Source organism: Lepidochelys olivacea (genome assembly GCF_965140295.1).
Source record: "Lepidochelys olivacea isolate rLepOli2 genome assembly, chromosome: 6".
NCBI classification, from domain to species: Eukaryota; Metazoa; Chordata; order Testudines; family Cheloniidae; genus Lepidochelys; species Lepidochelys olivacea.
Window position 1 is genome coordinate 5997669 of NC_140416.1, and position 21690 is coordinate 6019358.

At 45.9% G+C, this 21690-nt stretch overlaps 1 protein-coding gene and 1 long non-coding RNA gene across 4 annotated transcripts; one reads left to right on the forward strand and one right to left on the reverse strand.

The window, feature by feature from the left end:
- Positions 1 to 293: 293 nt before the first annotated feature.
- LOC311522452 (uncharacterized protein) lies at positions 294 to 13747 on the reverse strand. Of its 3 annotated transcripts, none has more exons than XM_084631798.1 (5): positions 13631 to 13747; positions 11554 to 11680; positions 10254 to 10367; positions 4395 to 4484; positions 294 to 3810 (listed from the first exon to the last, which is right to left on the reverse strand). In XM_084631798.1, exons 2-5 carry the CDS (start codon positions 11678 to 11680, stop codon positions 2372 to 2374), a joined length of 1770 nt encoding a protein of 589 aa, XP_084487924.1. In that variant the 5' UTR covers positions 13631 to 13747; the 3' UTR covers positions 294 to 2371. The 3 variants fall into 3 exon arrangements, with proteins under 3 accessions (XP_084487924.1, XP_084487925.1, XP_084487923.1); XM_084631799.1 differs by having other exon boundaries at positions 13513 to 13647; XM_084631797.1 differs by lacking the exon at positions 13631 to 13747 and adding an exon at positions 11764 to 12032.
- LOC311522494 lies at positions 12816 to 21485 on the forward strand. The gene is made up of 2 exons (XR_014712138.1): positions 12816 to 12963; positions 16233 to 21485. It is a non-coding gene; the product is annotated as an uncharacterized lncRNA (long non-coding RNA).
- The last annotated feature ends 205 nt before the right edge of the window (positions 21486 to 21690 follow it).

A 21690-nucleotide genomic window follows, 5' to 3' on the forward strand; every position in this document is an offset into this window, starting at 1 on the left:
CATCTCGGTCGGGGAAGCGAGTTGCAGGGGGAGCCACTAGGGGAGACGGGGTGAAGCCGGTTCCCTGTGGGTTGGTGGCTCCCATCCCTTGTGCAAAGGCGGGTATCGCACCAATGTTACAGTGGGGGGCTGGGCGCCCTGTGTAGGATGGAAACCACTTCAACCCGAGGGGGGGCTGCTGCATCTGCACCCCCAGCACCCTGAGTTCCAGCCCCCCTCTTTATTCATCAGGGTGTGAGACCTTTTCAAACATTTCACCAGAATAAATGTGGATTGAGATTCATAACAGTGTCTATCAGTAAATTAATAGATTTAATTATTATTCAAACCTAGAACTGGGATGGGATTGGCTGTAAGTAATAAAATACTTTCATGGCACTTACAGTGCCCTGAAAAGTGAGACAAGGATATGCCATTCCGCAAGCTGAAACTCTGCATCTGGTCTACACTCTGCTAAATATCAGACCCCGCTGAGTTTCTATTTTGTATCTGATTTAACAGTAGTCATACCATATGTATGAAAAAAAAATCAACCGAAAGCAATATTCAACCAAATTGTTTCAGACCGACATGTAATGTTTTCACATAAATTATATGGACAGTTACAATTCAAGAAAGCTCCATGACTAACCTTTCTTGGTCCTTTAGCCATTTTTCCGGTTCTTAATTTGTTTATCTAGAGAAACTGTCTTGCAGGAAAAAATAAACAAACAAACAAGGAGTCCTTGCAGCACCTTAGAGACTAGCAAATTTATTTGGGCATAAGCTTTTGTGGGTTATGACCCACTTTATTAGATACATGGAGTGAAAGATACAGTAGGCAGGTATAGACAGCCCATGAAAAGATGGGAGTTGCCTTACCAAGTGGGGGGTCAGTGCTAACGAGGCCAATACAGTCAGGGTGGATGTGGCCCATTCTCAACAGTTGACAAGAAAGTATGATTTCTGTCCATTTATTCTTTTGCATAGAGACTGTCTGGTTTGGACAATGTACATGGCAGAGGGGCATTGCTGGCACCCTGACTGAATTGGCCTCATTAGCACTACAATAAGTAATATTTTTCCTCTGCTGATATTCATACCTTCTTGTCAACTGTTGGGAATGGGCCACATCCGCCCTGACTGTATTGACCTCGTTAGCACTGACCCCCCACTTGGTGAGGCAACTCCCATCTTTTCATGTGCTGTCTATTTATACCTGCCTACTGTATCTTTCACTCCATGCATCTGATGAAGCGGATCACAACCCATGAAAGCTTATGCCCAAATAAATGTGTTAGTCTCTAAGGTGCCACAAGGACTCGTGGGTTTTTTGCTGATACAGACTAACACGGCTGCCCCTCTGAAACCTGTCTTGCAGCAGTTACATCTTCACTCTGTTTCAAACTATGAGCACAGTTTAGCTCATATTTGTATTCTCCGCATTTAGGAGGCAGAAAATTCCAAATTCCACAGACCTTACACACCTTTACTTATCTAATTATGTACACAACAGTTTAGCTGGCAGTAGACCATAGCACACAAGTAGCATTAGATCAAGGAAACATTTGCACTAACTGTACCTAGCACACAGTTCATATTTGGCAAACCTTAAGAGCATACATCTTGCGTCTGACAGACGTCGCATATACAATAAACAAAGATTCGAACAAGTTAACTACTAGTAAATTAGCAAAATAAAGGTTAGCACGAGCAGAGTATTCTGTCAGATTTTTAGTAGTTCAAAGCTCTAACACCCCCATTTCTAGAGTGGGAATAAGTGTTTAGAGAATATTACAACTGAACTGAAATGCAGCTGGCATAACCTGCTCCAAAAAGAAAGGCAGTCACGGATAAAGTCAGCACTGCAGGGAAGATTACAGGTCTTCACTTACACACATGGCAACGCAGCCATTTCAGACTCATAATTCTATTGTATTAGTTTATTCCCTCCAAGAACGATGAGACAACAGTGACAAAGTCACATCTCGTCATCGCCCTCCGACAGAGAGGCATGGCCATGGATTTCCCCACTTGAGAAACAGGGAGACACGGACCTGGTTCTGCTGATCAATTTGTTTTGTGGCTGTTTGATTGATTTGTTTGATTCATGGACTCCAAACTGCAGTCCTGACTCCAATCATCTCTGTCCCAGCTGCAGCCTATAATGCTCACAATGGAATGTTTCGGTACCTCTAGGGTTAAATGCTTCCATCTCCAAAACTACACAAAATAATTTTAACAAACTCAGCACCTAAATTTGTGTCTGCTTACTGAAGAGGTGGGAACATTTCAGAGTGGGAGCAAGTTCTCCCACTTTTACAGACTTTGGGAACGGGTGAAGTAAGAGATTGAAGAGGTTCCCTCCATCGAACACAAGGGTCAGGAGTCTCTATCCTGAGTGGGTGCTCTGGTGTTTAGTAAGATATGATGAGCGAGCAAAGCGCTTCCCACACTGAGTGCAGGAATATGGTCGCTCTCCTGGATGGGTTCTCTGATGCTGAGTAAGAGATGATGAGCGAGCAAAGTGCTTCCCACACTGAATGCAGGAATATGGTCGCTCTCCTGAATGGATTTTCAGATGTTCAGTGAGAGATGATGAGTGAGCAAAGCGCTTCCCACACTGAGTGCAGGGATAGGGTCGCTCTCCTGAATGGATTCTCAGGTGGTTGGCGAGGCCAGACAATTGGGTGAAACTTTTCCCGCACTCAGTGCAACAATAGGGTTTCTCTCCAGTGTGGATTCTCTGGTGGCGAGTGAGATGTTGTAGACGGACAAAGCCTTTTCCACAGTCAGTGCAGCGATAGAGTTCGCCAGTGTGTACTCGCTTGTGTCTAGTGAGACTGTTTGGATGACCAAATACTTTCCCACACTCAGCACAGCAATGGAATCTCCCCGTACTATGAATTTCCCGGTGTCTCCTGAGACTTTGAAGGAGACTGAATTTTTTCCCACACTCAGCACAGCAATAGGGCTGCTCCCCAGTGTGGATCCTCTGATGTCTGATCAGATGTTCTCGCAGACAAAATGTTTTCCCACACTCATGGCACAAGAAGGGTCTCTCTTTGCTGTGGATTTTCAGGTGTCTAGTAAGACTTGATATAACTTTGAAGCCTTTCCCACATTGGTTACAGCGATGGGGTCTCTTTTCTGAGTGGATTGCCTGATGATTACGAAATGTTGATGAATCCATAAATCGCTTTCCACACTCAGCGCAGGCATAGGGTCTCTCTCCTGAGTGGACTCTCTTGTGGATATTAAGAGCCGATATATGGAAGAATCTTTTTCCACATTCAGCACAGCAGTAGGGTCTCTCTCCTGTATGTATTCTCTGGTGGGCAGTGAGATGCGATAACTGGTGGAATATCTTCCCACACTCAGAACAGGGATGGTCTCTCTTCTTTCTGTGAGCTTTTCCGTGTGCTCTGAACTCCTTCTTTCTCCTAAAGCTCTCCCCACACTCGCTACAGTGATACAGTTCCTGTCTCCTATGAACCATCCAGTGGTGGCTTTTCAGGTCTCTCTGCACCTTGAATTCTTCCCTGCACACACGGCAGGTATATAGGCTCTTTTTGGGCTCAGCTTTTCCCTCTGCAGGAGGCTTTAGATTTGGCCTGGATCTCCTCTGATGGCCTGTTCCGGTTCCTGACTCCTTCCTAGTCAGGTGCTTCCTCTGCCTTTGGAGCCTGCACTGTCTCTTGTGGTGCCTTCCCCGCTCAGATTTCTGGGAATGGCTCTCCACTGGTGTTCCTGGGAAAGGCCTGGGTGACTCCAGGTTGCCAGACTCTTCCTCAGGAGTCTGCCCCTCAGCCCTGCTCAGTTTCCTCACCCCTGGTTGGTGGGGAAGAGAATTCAGATGTTATTTCTTGTGCTGCTCAGAAAGGGATACCACTAATATTCCCAGCAGGGGGATGTGCCTAAGGGAGCCCCATGCCTCTCCCCTCAGAGCAGGGCTGGCCATCGGCAGTTCAGTGCAAGAGGCCAATCTCCCAGGGGCCTCAGCGCTGGGGAAGGAGGAAGAGATCAGTGTCTCATAGGCCCTGATAACAGCCCCACAAGCAAACATGAAAATCGGCACCCACAATTCTCTCCCTAATCTGAGGCCCATCTCAGTGGGGAGAACAGCATCACCACAGACCCAGCACTGACACCCCTCTCCCGAGGGACTCACACTGTGATGGATCCGAATGGCTCCATGTTCTGTGGAAAATGAGGGAGGGGGAGAGACTGGAGGAATCTGCGTAAGGGGAGAGATGGAGTTTCTAGGGGCATGTCAGGGTGAGGAGCTGTAGCTCTTCTCATGTTTGGGCTTCAATCCCTATTGTAATGCTCTGTGAGGGGAGAGTTTGCAGCTGATGGACGATTCCTGAAATGAGCTCTCCGGCTCCCACTGCTAGAGAGGGCAGGTTCCCTACCTGCTCCAGAGGAATATCTTCGTGTGAGGAAGAAGCCCAAGGAGCTTCCGATTGCTGACCAGTCCCAGGTCTCCACCGTATCTGGAAAATCTGCACCAAGACAAAAGGCCGTTGATTGACATCATATGGACCAAACGAACATCACTGACAGAAGCCCTTTCCCCTGCACTGTAAATTACTCATTTATAGTCACTCTTGGACAGTGGGTTCCACATAGGGTGACCAGATGTCCCGATTTTATAGGGACAGTCCCGATTTTGGGGGCTTTTTCCTATTACCTCCCACCCCTGTCCCGATTTTTTACACTTGCTATCTGGTCATGCTAGTTCCACAACATACAAGAGGAGAAGCTATTTGAGGCTTGACTGTTACTTTGTATTGTGGTAGCACAACTCAGCTTGTGGTTTCATAGCACCAAGTGCTACACAGAGAGATCACCCTGATGTTGAAAAGCTTACATACTAAATACATAAAGGGTGGGAGAGAACCTGAGCCAAAAGAGTAACTTGCTGTTGTAATAATTGGGCCCACAAATTTACCCTAATTGCCAGTATAACTGTAAAAACTGTGGGAAAGTTTATAAAGTGTTACAATATCCTACAACAATAAATGAAGATGGAAAAGGTGCAAAATATAAACAAGATGACGGAATTAGTCCAAACAAAAGAGGCCTACAATGCAATTCAAGGACAGTGATAAAATGATGGCTGTAAACAAGAGAAGTGCGGAACTGGACATTAACGAACCAAAATGACTGAGTTAGAATTTAGGCCTAACTGGCAGAAAAACAATGAGGGGCTGGGCTATTTTGCCCATTACTTCCTTTTGGGGTTTCTCAAAAGAAAACACTTTCGGGGGGAAATAAAGGAGCGGGACTGAATGCAACCCTCGCTGACTGAAAAAACAGCAACAGCAGGAGCGTGCCAACAACTGCTGTGGTGAGCAATACCATCATGCTGCCACTCCTGATACTCTTTTGGGACCCCAGATCTTCTTCGTCCTAATCCTAAAAAATGTCCTAACAAGACTGGACCAGAGAGAGGGAGCCGGAGGATACTGCCACCTTTACCAGTTCTGGCTAACTCCCCCAAATCACCTGGAATGTGAGATTTTGTCTCCGTCCCGCCTAACCCTCATGAATTATTTTCATTCCCCATCATATTTCTTCTCTTCCTTATTTTTCTCCATTTGCCTTCGAGTAAATAAGAGTCTGCCTTAGCTGGGCAAAAATGCCAGTTTGCCACATTGCTGTAAGCCCATGATCAAAGAAGCAGCCAAACGCATTGTCCAGAACAGACCAACACGGGACAGGTTTGCCAGGCAGGTCTCCAATTGGCTGATCAGACCGTGTGCCGTGCCTGTGTTTTTCCAGCCGTGAAGTGGCAAGTAAGAGTAAACCCGAGTCAGAAGCCACATGTTCTATCCATGCCGTTCTCTTCTCTTCCCTCGTGTGGGTTTGTTCTGTTTTGTCTCCTAGGACACCAATGCGAGGAGCCTAGGTAACAAAATGGAGGAACTAGAGCTACTGCTGCAGGAAGTGAAACCAGATATTATACGGATAACAGAAACAGGGTGGAATAGAAGTCATGACTGGACTACAGGTATTGAAGGGTATGTGCTGTTTAGGAAAGACCAAAATAAAGGTAAAGGTGGTGGAGTAGCATTGTATATCAATGATGAGGTAGAATGTAAAGAAATAAGAAGCGATGGAATGGATAAGATAGAGTCCGTCTGGGCAAAAACCACATTGGGGAAGAAAACTACTAGAGCCTCCCCTGGGATAGTGCTTGGGGTGTGCTATAGACCGCCAGGATCTAATTTGGATATGGATAGAGCCCTCTTTAATGTTTTTAATAAAGTAAATACTAATGGAAACTGCGTGATCATGGGACACTTTAACTTCCCAGATATAGACTGGAGGACGAGTGCTAGTAATAATAATAGGGCTCATATTTTCCTAGATGCGATAGCTGATGGAATCCTTCATCAAGTAGTTGCTGAACCGACTAGAGGGGATGCCATTTTAGATTTGGTTTTGGTGAGTAGTGAGGACCTCATAGAAGAAATGGTTGTAGGGGATAATCTTGGTTCAAGTGATCATGAGCTAATTCAGTTTAAACTGAACGGAAGGAGAAACAAAAATAAATCTGCGACTAGGGTTTTTGATTTCAAAAGGGCTGACTTTCAAAAATTAAGGAAATTAGTTAGGGAAGTGGATTGGACTGAAGAACTTATGGATCTAAAGGTAGAGGAGACCTGGGATTACTTTAAGTCAAAGCTGCAGAAGCTATCGGAAGCCTACATCCCAAGAAAGGGGAAAAAATTCATCGGCAGGAGTTGTAGACCAGCTGTATGATTAAGAAAAAGCAGAAAGCATACAGGGAGTGGAAGATGGGAGGGATCAGCAAGGAAAGCTACCTTATTGAGGTCAGAATACGTACGGATAAAGTGAGACATGCTGAAAGTCAAGTAGAGTTGGACCTTGCAAAGGGAATTAAAACCAATAGTAAAAGGTTCTATAGCCATATAAATAAGATGAAAACAAAGAAAGAAGAAGTGGGGCCGCTAAACACTGAGGATGGAGTGGAGGTTAAGGATAATCTAGGCATGGTCCAATATCTAAACAAATACTTTGCCTCAGTCTTTAATAAGGCTAAAGAGGATCTTAGAGATAATGGTAGCATGACAAATGGGAATGAGGATATGGAAGTAGATATTCCATACCTGAGGTAGAAGCGAAACTCAAACAGCTTAATGGGACTAAATCGGGGGGCCCAGATGATCTTCATCCAAGAATATTAAAGGAATTGGCACATGAAATTGCAAGCCCATTAGCAAGAATTTTTAATGAATCTGTAAACGCAGGGTTTGTACCGTATGATTGGAGAATTGCCAACATAGTTCCTATTTTTAAGAAAGGAAAAAAAAGTGATCCGGGTAACTACAGGCCTGTTAGTTTGACATCTGTAGTATGCAAGGTCTTGGAAAAAATTTTGAAGGAGAAAGCACTTAAGGACATTGAGGTCAATGATAAATGGGACAAAATACAACATGGTTTTACAAAAGGTAGATCTTGCCAAACCAACCTGATCTCTTTCTTTGAGAAAGTAACAGATTTTTTAGACAAAGGAAATGCAGTGGATCTAATGTACCTAGATTTCAGTAAGGTGTTTGATAACGGTGCCACATGGGGAATTATTAGTTAAATTGGAAAAGATGGGGATCAATATGAAAATTGAAAGGTGGATAAGGAATTGGTTAACAGGGAGACTACAGCCTGTCATACTGAAAGGTGAACTGTCAGGCTGGAGGGAGGTTACCAGTGGAGTTCCTCAGGGATTGGTTTTGGAACCATTCTTGTTTAATCTTTTTATTACTGACCTCAGCACAAAAAGTGGGAGTGTGCTAATAAAGTTTGCGGATGATACAAAGCTGGGAGGTATTGCCAATTTAGAGAGAGACCAGGATATCATACAGGAAGATCTGGATGACCTTGTAAACTGGAGTAATAGTAATAGGATGAAATTTAATAGTGAGAAGTGTAAGGTCATTCATTTTAGGGATTAATAACAAGAATTTTAGTTATAAGCTGGGGACGCATCAATTAGAAGTAACAGAGGAGGAGAAGAACCTTGGAGTATTGGTTGATCACAGGATGACTATGATCCACCAATGTGATATGGCCGTGAAAAAAGCTAATGCCATCTTGGGATGCATTTGGCGAAGTATTTCCAGTAGGGATAAGGAGGTTTTAGTACCGTTATACAAGGCACTGGTGAGACCTCACCTGGAATACTGTGTGCAGTTCTGGTCTCCCATGTTTAAGAAGGATGAATTCAAACTGGAACAGGTACAGAGAAGGGCTACTAGGATGATCCGAGGAATGGAAAACTTGTCTTATGAAAGGAGACTCAAGTAGCTTGGCTTGTTTAGCCTAACTAAAAGAAGGTTGAGGGGAGATATGATTGCGCTCTATAAATATATCAGAGGGATAAATACCGGAGAGGGAGAGGAATTATTTAAGCTCAGTACCAATGTGGACACAAGAACAAATAGATATAAACTGTCCATCGGGAAGTTTAGACTTGAAATTAGACAAAGGTTTCTAACCATCAGAGTGGTAAAGTTTTGAAATAGCCTTCCAAGGGAAGCAGTGGGGGCAAAAGACCTATCTGGCTTTAAGATTAAACTCGATAAGTTTATGGAGGAGATGGTATGATGGGATAACATGATTTTGGTAGTTAATTGATCTTTAAATATTCATGGTAAATAGGCCCAATGGCCTGTGATGGGATGGGATCTGAGTTACTACAGAGAATTCTTTCCTGGGTATCTGGCTGGTGAATCTCGCCCACATGCTCAGGGTTCAGCTGATTGCCATATTTGGGGTTGGGAAGGAATTTTCTTCCAGGGCAGATTGGAAGAGGCCCTGGAATCATAGAATATCAGGGTTGGAAGGGACCTCAGGAGGTCATCTAGTCCAACCCCCTGATCAAAGCAGGACCAATCCCCAATTTTTGCCCCAATCCCTAAATGGCCCCCTCAAGGATTGAACTCACAACCCTGGGTTTAGCAGGCCAATGCTCAAACCACTGAGCTATCTCTCCCCCCAAGGTTTATTGCCTTCCTCTGTAGCATGGGGCCATGGGGTCACTTGCAGGAGGATTCTCTGATCCTTGAAGTCTTTAAACCATGATCTGAGGACTTCAATAGCTCAGATATATGTCAGAGGTTTATCAGAAGTGGGTGGGTGAGATTCTGTGGTGTGCATCGTGCAGGAAGTCAGACTAGATGATCATAATAGTCTCTTCTGACCTTAATATCTATGAATCTATGAAATGGGATTGGATTTTAATAATAGCAATAACAGCTCCAGCCCATTTCAACTAGCTGCTTCTCTTTTCCCCAGGAGGACAGTTATTACCGTCTTTAATACCATCTAAAAGACTTTCAAACAGAGGCCTTTTGACTAAAGACTCTCTCCTGCTAAAGGGAAAGGCAACAAGGGACATTGTCAAAATAAAAGTCTTACGTTATACCTAAAATGTCTTAACTCTTTTTCCTTCTTTTTCTGTATACTTAATGAAAGGTTAGAAAGAATTTTTCATGGTGATTTCCATGGTACTGAGCAGACTACTGTCTCTGTATTCCAAATCCCAAACCTTATTTAACGCTCTTCAATGCTGGCCATAACAGTGTCATGTTAACATCTTTGTCTCTCTGGGCCCATGTAATCTATATGAATTAATACAACATTGTCCAAGGTCTGCCAGCAGTTCAGTGGCAGAATGAGGAATAGAGTCCAGGTCTCCTCATTCCCATAACATGTTGCCTCCGAACCAGTCCTGGAGAATAATAAGAAAATCTCTTATTAATGTCAACAGAGAGCCCAATAAAGCGATGGAACGATGTTGGGTCCCTAGAAAACTGGGCCTGAACTCGGAAGGGAAATTCCCAAGTGCTGCTCAGCCAATGATTCAGACAGCCAGCGAAGGATTAGAAACACTTTGGACAGGATTAGAATTCTAAACCATCTTGACAAACTGGAGAATTGGTCTGAAATCAACACGGTGAAATTGAAGAAACACAAGTTCAAATTAGTTCACCGAAGAAGGAAAAATGAAATGCACAATAGAAAATGGGAGATAACTAGCTTTACAGCAGTACAGCAGAAAAGAATGTGGTGGTTAAAGTGGATCATGCATTGAATGAGAGCTGACAACGTGATACTGTTCTAAGAAAGCCTACCAACAATAGACTAAAAGACTAACAATCAGGGATTTATTGTCACCTGGACCACAATCAGGATTCCAGCTGCCTTCCTTCTATCCCTGCACATCAGTTTAACTCCTTCCTCACCTGGGTGGGTTCCTCTCAGGATGTCCCCATCTTCATCTTCTGTGGGACCTGGCACACACAGATTTTCTCCTCGCTCTATGCTGGAGATCACCACTGGCTTGCGGGTTTGGATTCCTGCTTAGAGAAAATCATCACCGCCCATTAGATCTAAGCTAAGCACTTCCAGCTACACAACTGTTGCACTTTGCACCGCTCCATATGCAATGTTTGTTAATTAGGCAATGAGCTAAATGTGAAGGCTAATAGGCAATTTTTTTCTATGGAAACATGTACTGCAACTTATGGTCAACATTCCTGGAGCCCGGCAGTGGTGGGATATTGAGCTGCAAACAACCTGGCACCTGTGGAAAGGGCAGATGGAGAGGACTGCGATGTCTCAAGGGATTGAGGGGAACAGATGTGACAAATGCTGGATATTTCTCCTTACCCTAGGAGATTTACTCAGTTACCCAGCACCCCCCTTTCTCCTGCAGATATGTTTACATAGGAATAAAACACCTGTAGCTGGCCTGGGCCAGATGACTTGGGTTTGGGCCGTTGGACTGTAAAATTGCAGAGTGGATATTTGGAGGGAGGGTCCCAGAACCCAGGCTCCAACTCGGACATGAACATCTGCGATGCAATTTTTAGCCCCACAACCTGAGCTCTACATCCTGAGTCAACTGACCCAGGCCACCCATAGGTCTTGGGCCTATGCCAGGGGTCTTTTATTCCTGCACAGATGAACCCAGTCTGTCTTTCACCTTAACTATGGCGTTGGCTGGCCTTTCATCCTGTAGACCTAACGAACACACAACCCTTTTCTGCCTATGTGCTCTGTCCGGGGAACTACAAGAGACACAATTCTCTTGCACTAAACTGTGGAGCCCTAGCGACCATGGGTAGAAGTGCATACTCTTGAAGATATGCAGTGTAGTTGTAGCCATATCAGTCCCAGGATATTAGAGAGATCAGCTGAGTGAGGTAATATCTTTTATTGGACCAACTTCTGTTGGTGATAGAGAGTAGTTTTGCTTTCCCAGACCTGAAGAAGAGCTCCGTGTGGCTCAAAAACTTCTCTCTCTCACCAACAGAAGTTGGCCTAATAAAAGATATTGCCTTACCAACCTTGTCTCCCCCTGAAAGGGCTGCTCTGCTCCATTAAACATGGCTCTATCCATCCACACCCATGCACCCCTCCTTCCAACCCCATAGACACCTCTCCACCCAACCACTCACACCAATGCTCCATCTCAGTTACGGTGTCTCTGTGCAGCACCCAGTGCAGTGGGGCCCTGATCTCACAGACACAGCTCCTCACCTAACGAGACCAGAGTCTGGTAATTTTCCCACATGACGTGTTTGTAAAGTTGCCTTTGCTCCTCGCCCAGCAGGGCCCACTCCGCTGGGGAGAAATACATGGCCACATCCTCAAACGTCAGCAACATCTGAAAGGACAAACAACCCAACTCAGCATGGCAAAGTTTACACACGGGTAGAGGAAGAGCTGTTGCAGGTGAGGCAGACGTACAGTGGTCCACGGATCTGGGAGGGTTCTGGGAGGTTTGAAAGTTTGTACCATTATTATGGGTGCGGGTTTGCGCAGTGTAAAAGAAGTAATGGACAGTGTTTTCCGTGTCTGTGATTCACCACACAGTGGTGGCTCCGGGAGCTAAGCCTGGCCCCCTGCTGTGGGTGTTGTATCCTAGCACAAAGAGTAGCACCACTTCTGAGGCGGCGTCCTCCTGACCCTCTGTCATGATGGGACAGGCAAGCCAAACTTCAGTGTGTGTCGCAGCAACCCGGAGCACCAGGTCACAGCCCCACTTACATTTAGCCGGCACACCTGACCCTCTGTCACCATACACTGCAGCCCCTCCAGCCATGATGCAATGCCCAGAGCAGGGCACTGGGCCCAGTCAACCCCACAGGACCTTGCTGGAGCCACTATTGCAGGGTGAGAGTGGGGCACTGGAGTGGCATTGTGGGATGAGTACAGGGGTGGTTCACTTCCCAGTCACTCCCTCCTAGGGCCTGCCCTCTTTCTTGGGCAGGAACTAGCGTTCAACATGGCTACAACAGTGTGTCCCAGGATATTACAGAGAAAAGGTGGGGGAGGTAATATCTCCTTCTGGACCAACTTTATTTATTCTTGAGCTACACAGAGCAGGGTCCCAAAGCCCAGGCTCCAGCAGAAGCCCGAATGTCTGCACCACAATTAAACTGCCCCTAGGCTGAGCCCCATCAACTGGCACAGCCCAGCTGCAGGTTTTAGTTGCCCTCTAGACCATCGGTGGGAAAACTGCATCCTGCAGGCCGGATCTGGCCCATCAGGGTTTTGGATCCGGCCCGCGGTATTGCCCCCATGGTGCTGCAGGCCCCGTGCCACTCTCAGAAGCGGCCAGCACCACATCCCTGCTGCCCCTGGGGGCGGGGAAGGGGGGCAGAGGGCTCTGTATGTTGCCCTCACCTCCAGGCACCCCCCGCAGCTCCCATTGGCTGGGAACGGGGAACCACCCGCGCGGCCAATGAGAGCTTCGGGGGAGGTACCTGGAGGCGTGTCAAGGGCAGTAAGCGAAGCCCTGTACAAACCCCCGCCCGCCCCCCCGGGACCACACAGGGACCTGGTTCCCGCCGCTTCCTGGAGCGGCGCGGCATGGGGCCAGGGCAGGCAGGCAGGGAGTCTGCCCTGGCCCCGGTGCATGCCGCTGCCACCCCTTAGCCACTTTAGGTAAGCAGCACCAGACTGGAGCCCGAACCCCTCCTGCACCCCACCCCCCAACTCCCTGCCCTACCCCACACCCCTCCTGCACCCCTGCCCAGAGCCCCGTCCCGCACTCTGCACCCCAACTCCCTGCCCTGAGCCCCCCATACACCTCACACCCCTCCTCTGCCCCAATCCCTTGCCCTGAGCCGGTTCCTGCACCCCGCACCCCAACCCCCTGCCCTACATACAATTTCCCCACCCAGATGTGGCCCTCGACCCAAAAAGTTTGCCCACTCCTGCTCTAGAGAGACCCTGGGAGCCCCAGCCAGAGAGCTGCAGCTCAAGCAGGAGCAGCCCAGGCTGGTAGCGCTGGAGGCCCCGGGCTGGATCCCCAGCACGCTGCCCGATGGGGCGCTCACAGAAGGAACCTTCCCCCCGCGGTACCCACGGACCCAGCGCAGCCTCCCCCCGCGCTCCCATCGCCGGTGTGTGCAGCGGCCCCGGCCCGGCGCCGAGCCCGGTGTCCCGAGCGGGCCGGGCCCAGCCCCCGTGGCACAGGCCAGGGGAACCGACCGAACGGAGCCGCCCGCGCAGCAGCCTCCTCCCCGGGCAGCGATTCGCAGCCTCCGCGGCCGCCTCCCTCCCTCCCTCCGCGGCCGCCTCTGGCGGCGCCTCCCCGGGCCCCGCTCACCGTCCCGCGCGCCGGGGCTGCAGCCTGCAGAGGGGGCTCGCTCCCGCACGCGCCGCTCGGGCCGGGCTCAGGATTGAGGCACGGAAGGTCTCGCAGTCATTCCTGGGCGTGTCTAGGCTGTGGAGGACCCCGAGCTCTGTGGGTTTAACCCTTAATCATCTCGTTAGGAGAAGATTTGTTACAGACCCAGCCAGTCGTGAACACGAAGCGAGGTCGGTTCACTGCTGATGGGTCCCATCGTCCCATTCCTTATTCAAAAGAAAAGGAGGACTTGTGGCACCTTAGAGACTAACCCAATTTATCTGATTAATGCTCAAATAAATTGGTTAGTCTCTAAGGTGCCACAAGTCCTCCTTTTCTTTTTGCGAATACAGACTAACAGGGCTGCTACTCTGAAACTTATTCAAAAGAGTATTTTGTAGTAATTCATCAGTGTGCGATGCTTTTTCAAACATTTTACCATAATAAATCTGATTGAATTTCATGACAAAAACAACAAAGAGACCTGTAGCACCTTAGAGACTAACCCATTTATTTGGGCATAAGCTTTCATGGGCTATAACCCACTGTTTCATAACAGTGTTTATACATTATTTAATAATGCAATATTCAAATCTGGAATTGGAATGGGAGTGGCTGACAGTGACAAAATATTTCTCGGAGCACCAGGAGTGCCATTGTGGTGAGACAAGAATATGCCATTCCCAGAGCTGAAACTCCATGTCTGGGCTACTCCCTGCCAAATATTACACCTCTGTTTCTATTTTGTATCTCATTTGACAATAGCTATAGCACATGCACAAAATAATCAACCAAAAGCAATAGTCACACCAAATTGTTGCAGATCCAGAGGTAATGTTTTCACATAAATTATATGGACAGTTACAAATTAAGAAGTCTATGGGACTAACTTCGCTTGCTTTTTGGACAAATTAAATCAGACAAATTAAGAACAGGAGCAATGGCTAAGGTATCAGAACTTGTTTCATTGTGTTATAAATAGGAAAAAAATTATTATAATTAGCATGTGTATTTTGCTTGGTGCACAACCAAAAATATATGAAGAAACTATCAGGCACACCTGGCCGCCAAATAGTCATGTTTATTATTGATATAAAAACACACTAGAAAGAGCTTAATGCAGACTATGCTCAGACTGATTTCTGATAGCTTCTAAAACACAGATCACAGTGAACATCATTAGAGGACTCTCAAACAACTTACAGGGATATTCCCCTATTCCCAGACACACTACACTACTAGTTAAACCAGTCTTTAATGTTGCTGTGAGAGTTGCACAGTAGTAGTGTGGCTCTTGGTACACTTTACTTTTCAAGTTACTTGGAGAACTCTTCATCTGTGCTGGAATCTCTCCACTTCCTTTTCCTTTTAAATTCCAGAATTCCATTACAGAAACGGCAACTCTCCTTTTGATCAAGTTTTTGGAAACATAAAATGGTACCCAGTGTTGTATGTCATCCTAACAGTTTGTACCTGTAAGGACAGCACCTTTGCTTTAATTAGTGTTAATGTTTATTTAGATAACTTTGATGTTCTCTACTGAACTAATCAACATTTGGAACATTATTTTAAATATTAATATTATATACAAGCTACATTGAAAAGAACTGAAGAGGGGCAGATGAATGATTTATCTGGCCTAGGAACATTTCTTTCTCTGAACAGTCATAGAATATATCTGAAAAGAGGCAGTACTGTACAGTACTTTAATATAATACCCCAAATGCATTTTGTTTTCTGTCAACTTACTTGCCAGCAAGCACAGAAATCTCTGATGGAAATAGCTGAGGGTCACATTTTAGAATTTTTCTGTGATTAGATTTAACTTCCAGTGTACTTAATGACAGGTTTCAGAGTAGCAGCCGTGTTAGTCTGTATTCGCAAAAAGAAAAGGAGTACTTGTGGCACCTTAGAGACTAACCAATTTATTTGAGCATAAGCTTTCGTGAACTACAGCTCACTTCATCCTTTTCTTTTAGTGTAATTAATATGATGCATGGTTCACCATTAGTGAGATGACATTTACTCAATTGATATATCTGTAGCACTTGTTCACTTTGACTCTGAAATTGTAAATTAAGCAAAAAAAAGTTGCTAATTATTATAACACAAATATTTTCATTAATTAAGGATTTCCTGCTTTTGTTGTTAGTGCTGTTCACCAGTGACACCTTATTTACTCATTCTTAATGGTTTAAATTATAAGACACTGTTTGATACAGAAGGGAATTTTCTTCATGAATTACGACAGAGAATTCCTGTATAATTTGGTGCTGTGTGTGCCTCTGCATAAGAACTTTCATGCTCCATAATCCTGATGCAACCAACTACTGCACCGACATCCATGTGGAGGGGGAACATTGATGAAGGTGAATGTGCAGAAGGATAGGAAAAGGGCTTTAGACATTCATATATTTCAAGGCCAGAAAGGATCAGTAGATCATCTAGTCTGACCCCTGTTTTAAATCATCTAGTCTGACCCCTCTATAAGACAGGCCATTAAATTTCACCTAGTTACTCCTGTATTGAGCACAATATCTTGTATTTGGCTAAAGCATCTTCCATAACCGTGTCCCAACAGGCTTTGAAGACACCAGGAGCTGGAGAATCCACCACTTCCCTTGGGAGTTTGTCCTCATGGTTAATCACCCTCACGGTGGAAAACTGGTGCCTTATTTCTAATTTGAATGAATCTTTCTTCAGCTTCCAACCATCGGTTCTTGTTCTGCCTTTGTAGAAGGAGCATTCTGGGGGGAAGAAAGCGGGTTCTCAGGCACCACTGATCTTGAGAAAGCCCCACTCCTGTGATACAAATATCTATTAGCTGGGGACACCTGAAAAGTGTGTCTACTTCATCTTGGGCCCATTCGTGCTAACCCCCCATCCCATGCAATATAAGGCTGTGTTTATTTCTAATTTCCCCTTTGGAAGGTCCCATTTCACCCCTACCCCTAATACAGAGCTTTGTTTACTCTCCCCCCGCCCCAGTTTAAGTGGAAGGGAAACAACTAACTGCCACTCAGGGCTGGGGAAGGACCTTCTCAGCCTGAGAGGGAGGATGGAAAATTATCCCCAGACATAGGAATTTTAACTCCCATGTTGAAAAGGAGTCACTAATACAAGGGGAGGGGTTTTTCTTTTAAAACTCCTGACAGGGCAACAAAAACAAAAATAAAATGGGCTCCCCAGATACTTTATTACTGTCCCCACCACCAGCAGCAAGATGGTTCAATTCAGAGCAAAGCAAGACACTAACCGTCTCAATGAACCATTTCGACAGTGGGTGGGGAGAAGAGGGGAAATAAAATGCCAAAGGCTCAAAATTGACCCGCTTCATTTTTATTTTCCACATTTTTAAATGCACAGATTCATGGATTCCAAGGCCAGAAGGGACCAGTGTGACCATCTAGTCTGACCTCCCATGTAACACAGGCCAGAGAACGGCCCCAAAATCAGTCCTAGAGCAGAGCTTTTAGGAAAACATCCCAACTTGATTTTAAAAAAATCAATAGATTTGAGGGTTTGGTGAGGGATCCCCCCTCCCCCCGTGAGAATGGGACCTTCCAAAGTGGCAGTTATGGCAGTTGGCCAGACCCTTCCTCTGCCCCAACAGTGTCAGGCTCACAACTGCTGAGCTCACAGTGTCAGGGGAGGGCTCAGCAGTCATGGCCAGGCCTGAACTGGGGGTAATTTAATCCCCACAGCCTATGGCAGGGTGGGGTTTAACTGGTGTGACTGAATGCACCCCTATATTCACACCCTAAACACTCCTGAAATTACCTTTGTATAATATATGCCTTGTAAGGTATCATTTCAAATCTAATAACTTTCTGATCAATAATATCTTGGTAAAATGTATGTAGCAATGTTATGTGTAAAGTTATGAACATAAGCTGGAATCATGTGTTTACCAGACAAGTCTGGGAAGTGGGCAAACCCGTCCCTTAAAGACAAGGAGCAAGCTGATGCCCCAGCCAGGTGCCATCAAAAGTGATGGGCCATCACCTACCAAGTGGCCATTCTTTTGGCAAGGAAAAGGGTAGGAACAAACAGATTTGATCTAGGCAATCAATAGTGTAAAATCTCCCCCTCATGAGACTGCATGTCTCTTTGCTTTCAGCTGCAAAGAACTTTATGTAAGGGTCATTCTCAGGGAAATGCATTTCAAAGGGTGACTGAAGTGAGGGGCAAAAGCACTCCAAGTTATCTCTCCCTGTCCTTCTCTCTCTTTTCCACCTGAGAAGACAAAATAATTCAGCTCTTTAACTTTGGGAGGAATCCTAACCTGAAGATTGGTCAGTACGGCAGTTGGAAGCACATGGTACAAATTTCACCTTAAACCAAACCTACTTTGTAAAGATTTAGTACTACAAAGCATTTTATCTTTATTTTTCTTCTAACAATTTCTGACTTTAATGCTTTAATACTTGTACTCACTTAAAACTTATCTCTTTATAGTTAAATACACTTTTTTGTCCTTTAATCAAAATTAATCCGGTGTTGTCAGTTGGTCTGCCTGTCTGTCCTGAATCCATTGGGGTGAGGTGGGGCATGATTCTTCTGAGACCAGCTCAGGAGCGAGGAGGGGGTATCCCCCATCGACAGGAGAATGAGCAGAGTCAGGCCCAGAGCTAACTCTTCCGAGGTGATAACTCCCCTTTAAATCACTGCTCAAACTGAGATGGTCCCCAGCACCAGGGATTGGTCAATTGCACTTGCCCATCTCCATGTGCAAAACATTCCTTGCACCCAGTGTGAGCTCATAGCTTTCCTGCCCCCTGGCACTAAGAGCTCCCTGATGGGCATGTCTCATCGTCCTCCTCAGACACAGAGACCAGGCCCCTTGAGCCTGAATCTTTTTGTACATAATAATGTCATTAGGACTGTAATGAGGCAGAGTGGCCTCCCACTGAGCCAGAGGGGGAGAAGCCACTCTCTGATCCTTGGTGCGTGGAACCTGGCCATGCCCACTTCTCCTGCCATGCCCTGCCCCTACAGAAGACTGACCCTGGAGAAGAGTTGCCAGGACGGCCGCTCACTGTATACCCTGAGAAGACAAAGGACCCCTGGACTACCCCTCGCCCAGACCATAGTAGGAAGTAGCCCAGGGGAACCAGTCCATGGTCCAGTTTTGCTGTTAGACCCCAAGTCAGTGTGTTGCAGTAGGCTCCCTGCTGACCCAGTGGTGGAACACTAAGCCACTGTTAGGGCCCTGGTCTGGGACCCTGTGGAGGAGGTTGGGCCTGGGTCCCCCTACCCCCTGCTGCCCACTCCACCTCGTGGTGGCAGCCTCCCCACCTTAGGCCAAGAGGCTTGCATTTGTCTGCCGTCTGTCAGGCAATAGACTGTTTGTTTGCTCTACCCTGCCTAAGGACCTCAGGGGCCTAGATCATCTTGGCCCTGTCTAACCACCGAAACCACAGATTCTCGTGCTCGATTAGCTAATTCCCCAGTAGTGGGCCGTGCCCCAGTGACATAGTGAGGTGGAGTGGACTCCCACTGAGCCAGAGAGGGAAGGAAGACCACTAATCCACTACAAGGACAAGCTAAGAATACCAGGCAATGAAGCAGAATGAGGTGCCTGGAAACAGTGTCTCCACTCCCTGCTGCTAAATGTCAGAGCTGAGACCCTAGAACATCTCAGTGTTAGTGGCATTCATAGAATCATAGAATCATAGAATATCAGGGTTGGAAGGGACCCCAGAAAGTCATCTAGTCCAACCCCCTGCTCAAAGCAGGACCAATTCCCAGTTAAATCATCCCAGCCAGGGCTTTGTCAAGCCTGACCTTAAAAACCTCTAAGGAAGGAGATTCTACCACCTCCCTAGGTAACGCATTCCAGTGTTTCACCACCCTCTTAGTGAAAAAGTTTTTCCTAATATCCAATCTAAACCTCCCCCACTGCAACTTGAGACCATTACTCCTCGTTCTGTCATCTGCTACCATTGAGAACAGTCTAGAGCCATCCTCTTTGGAACCCCCTTTCAGGTAGTTGAAAGCAGCTATCAAATCCCCCCTCATTCTTCTCTTCTGCAGGCTAAAGTGCATTCAAGTGTTGCTTCCGCTTCCAGGGACAAAGACTTCAGTTATTCAGAAAAAGAGTCATTATAACAGGCAGCAGCTCTCTGACCCCTGTAATGTATCAGTCCTTCGTCCCTGCCCTTCCCTGTGATCAGTGCAGTGAGGGGTACAGAGGAGGCATCACAGTCTTTCAGTTACTCAGGAGCAGGAAACTCCTTGTCAGTCTCTTGGTGAGAAACTTTCCTCATTTTTTCATTTTGCAAACTGAAACCCCCCTGAGGAAATAAAATAATACATTGCATCTGTGGGGGTTGAGGGGAAGGAGCTGCAGTGAGTGACTGGCCTGGGAGAAACCAGGCAGTCCTCTCTCCAGTTGTCTCCTCTGTCCTAGCTACAGCCCATAATGCCCTCTCAATGGGATGTTCAGATGCTGACCCCATGCTGACCTAGTGCCTGGTTAAAATGGGGAGGTGGGGGCATTTCAAGGCAGGTTCAGGGTCTAGCTCCTGTCTAAAGGCTTTGGGGAGAAGGATCAGGCGAGAGCAAGCAGAGGTTCCCCCTTATCACATACAAGGGCCAGGTCTCTCTCCCCTGTAAGTTCTCTGAACAGATTACTTTTGGGAGCGAAGGCATACTTAAACATGACAGAAGCCTGTTGTGGATTTTACAGTCCTGTTCTGATAATGCTTAACAGCATAAGTAGAACTGTGTATGTGTAAAAAATTGCAGAGTAATCATGTCTGTGAGAGCCACAAAACATAAAGTAATTAAAAAGCTAGAAAAGACCAGTTTGAACTAACACTAAACCTGTACTGATGGGGTAAGGGGTAAGGAATTAACATGGAAATGAGACTAATAAATATATGTAAGAAAAGATATCAAAAAGTAATTAATAAGTTTGTGTAACATAGGGAGGTTGAAATTGTATTGTCCAGTGCTGGAGATGATGGTGATGAGATCGACCTAATGAACTTCTCACTTGGAAGTAATTGATCACAGCTTGCTGAGTGCTTTGCCTTAATAAATATTTGTTAGATCCATCTGCTCCGTAAATGAACCTCAATCCAACATTCTGGTGAGCTAGCCAAACACTCCTCAGATTGGGCTAACAGCCAATATTCCAGGAACCACAACCTACGGCTATTGAGGGGTGTGACAGAATGTATCTCTATGTTTACACCCTATATGCTATTGTAATAATCTTTGTACAAAGTATGCATTGAGAGGTATCATTTGAAATCTCAGAATTTGCTGGTCATTGCCCTGATAAAATGTGTGTAGCAAAATTGTAAGTGAAGTTATAAGGTTCCACTGTATGGTGTTCTTAACATATATTGCAAACAGGCCTGTCTCAAACAAAGGAATGGGTGCCTGTCTTAATTTACATTTTAAGCAGTAAACAGAGTCCTCAAGCAGAAAGGGAAACAAAAGAAGCTCCAACAGTTAAGGAAAAAGCAGCAGGGAGCATCCTTCCCTATAGACTCTCTCTCTCCAAAATCTCATCTGCAAATGTTTTCCAAGGGGGAGACTGACACTATAAAATGAAGAGACAAATACCCAGTGCCCCCTCCCCTCCTCTCTCTCTGCATCAATTGATTCACTACACCAGGAGGGAAAAAGGAAGTGGCCATTGAACTGGGGAAGGGGTCCTGACCTAAGAAGTTTGGTCAGCAAGACTGCTGAGAGCATGTGGTTAGGCACCAGTTGCATTTTATTTTTATGTAACCATTTCTGATGTTTATGGCTTATTATATGGACTCATGTAAAATCTCTCTCTTTGTAGTTATTAAACTTCTCGTATTGTTTTATCCAATTCAGTGCTTTTAAATTGAAGTGTTTGGGAAACTCCTTTTGGGATAACAAGATGTGTGCATATTATTTCAATTGATGAAATGACAGACTTTATATAAACTTCTATTGTCCAGGAAAGGGCTGGGCAGTACAGGACATAGATTTCTGGGGGGAAATCTGAGATTGGGAGTAAGTTGGAATCACCCTGGGGTGGCTCGCTGGCTACA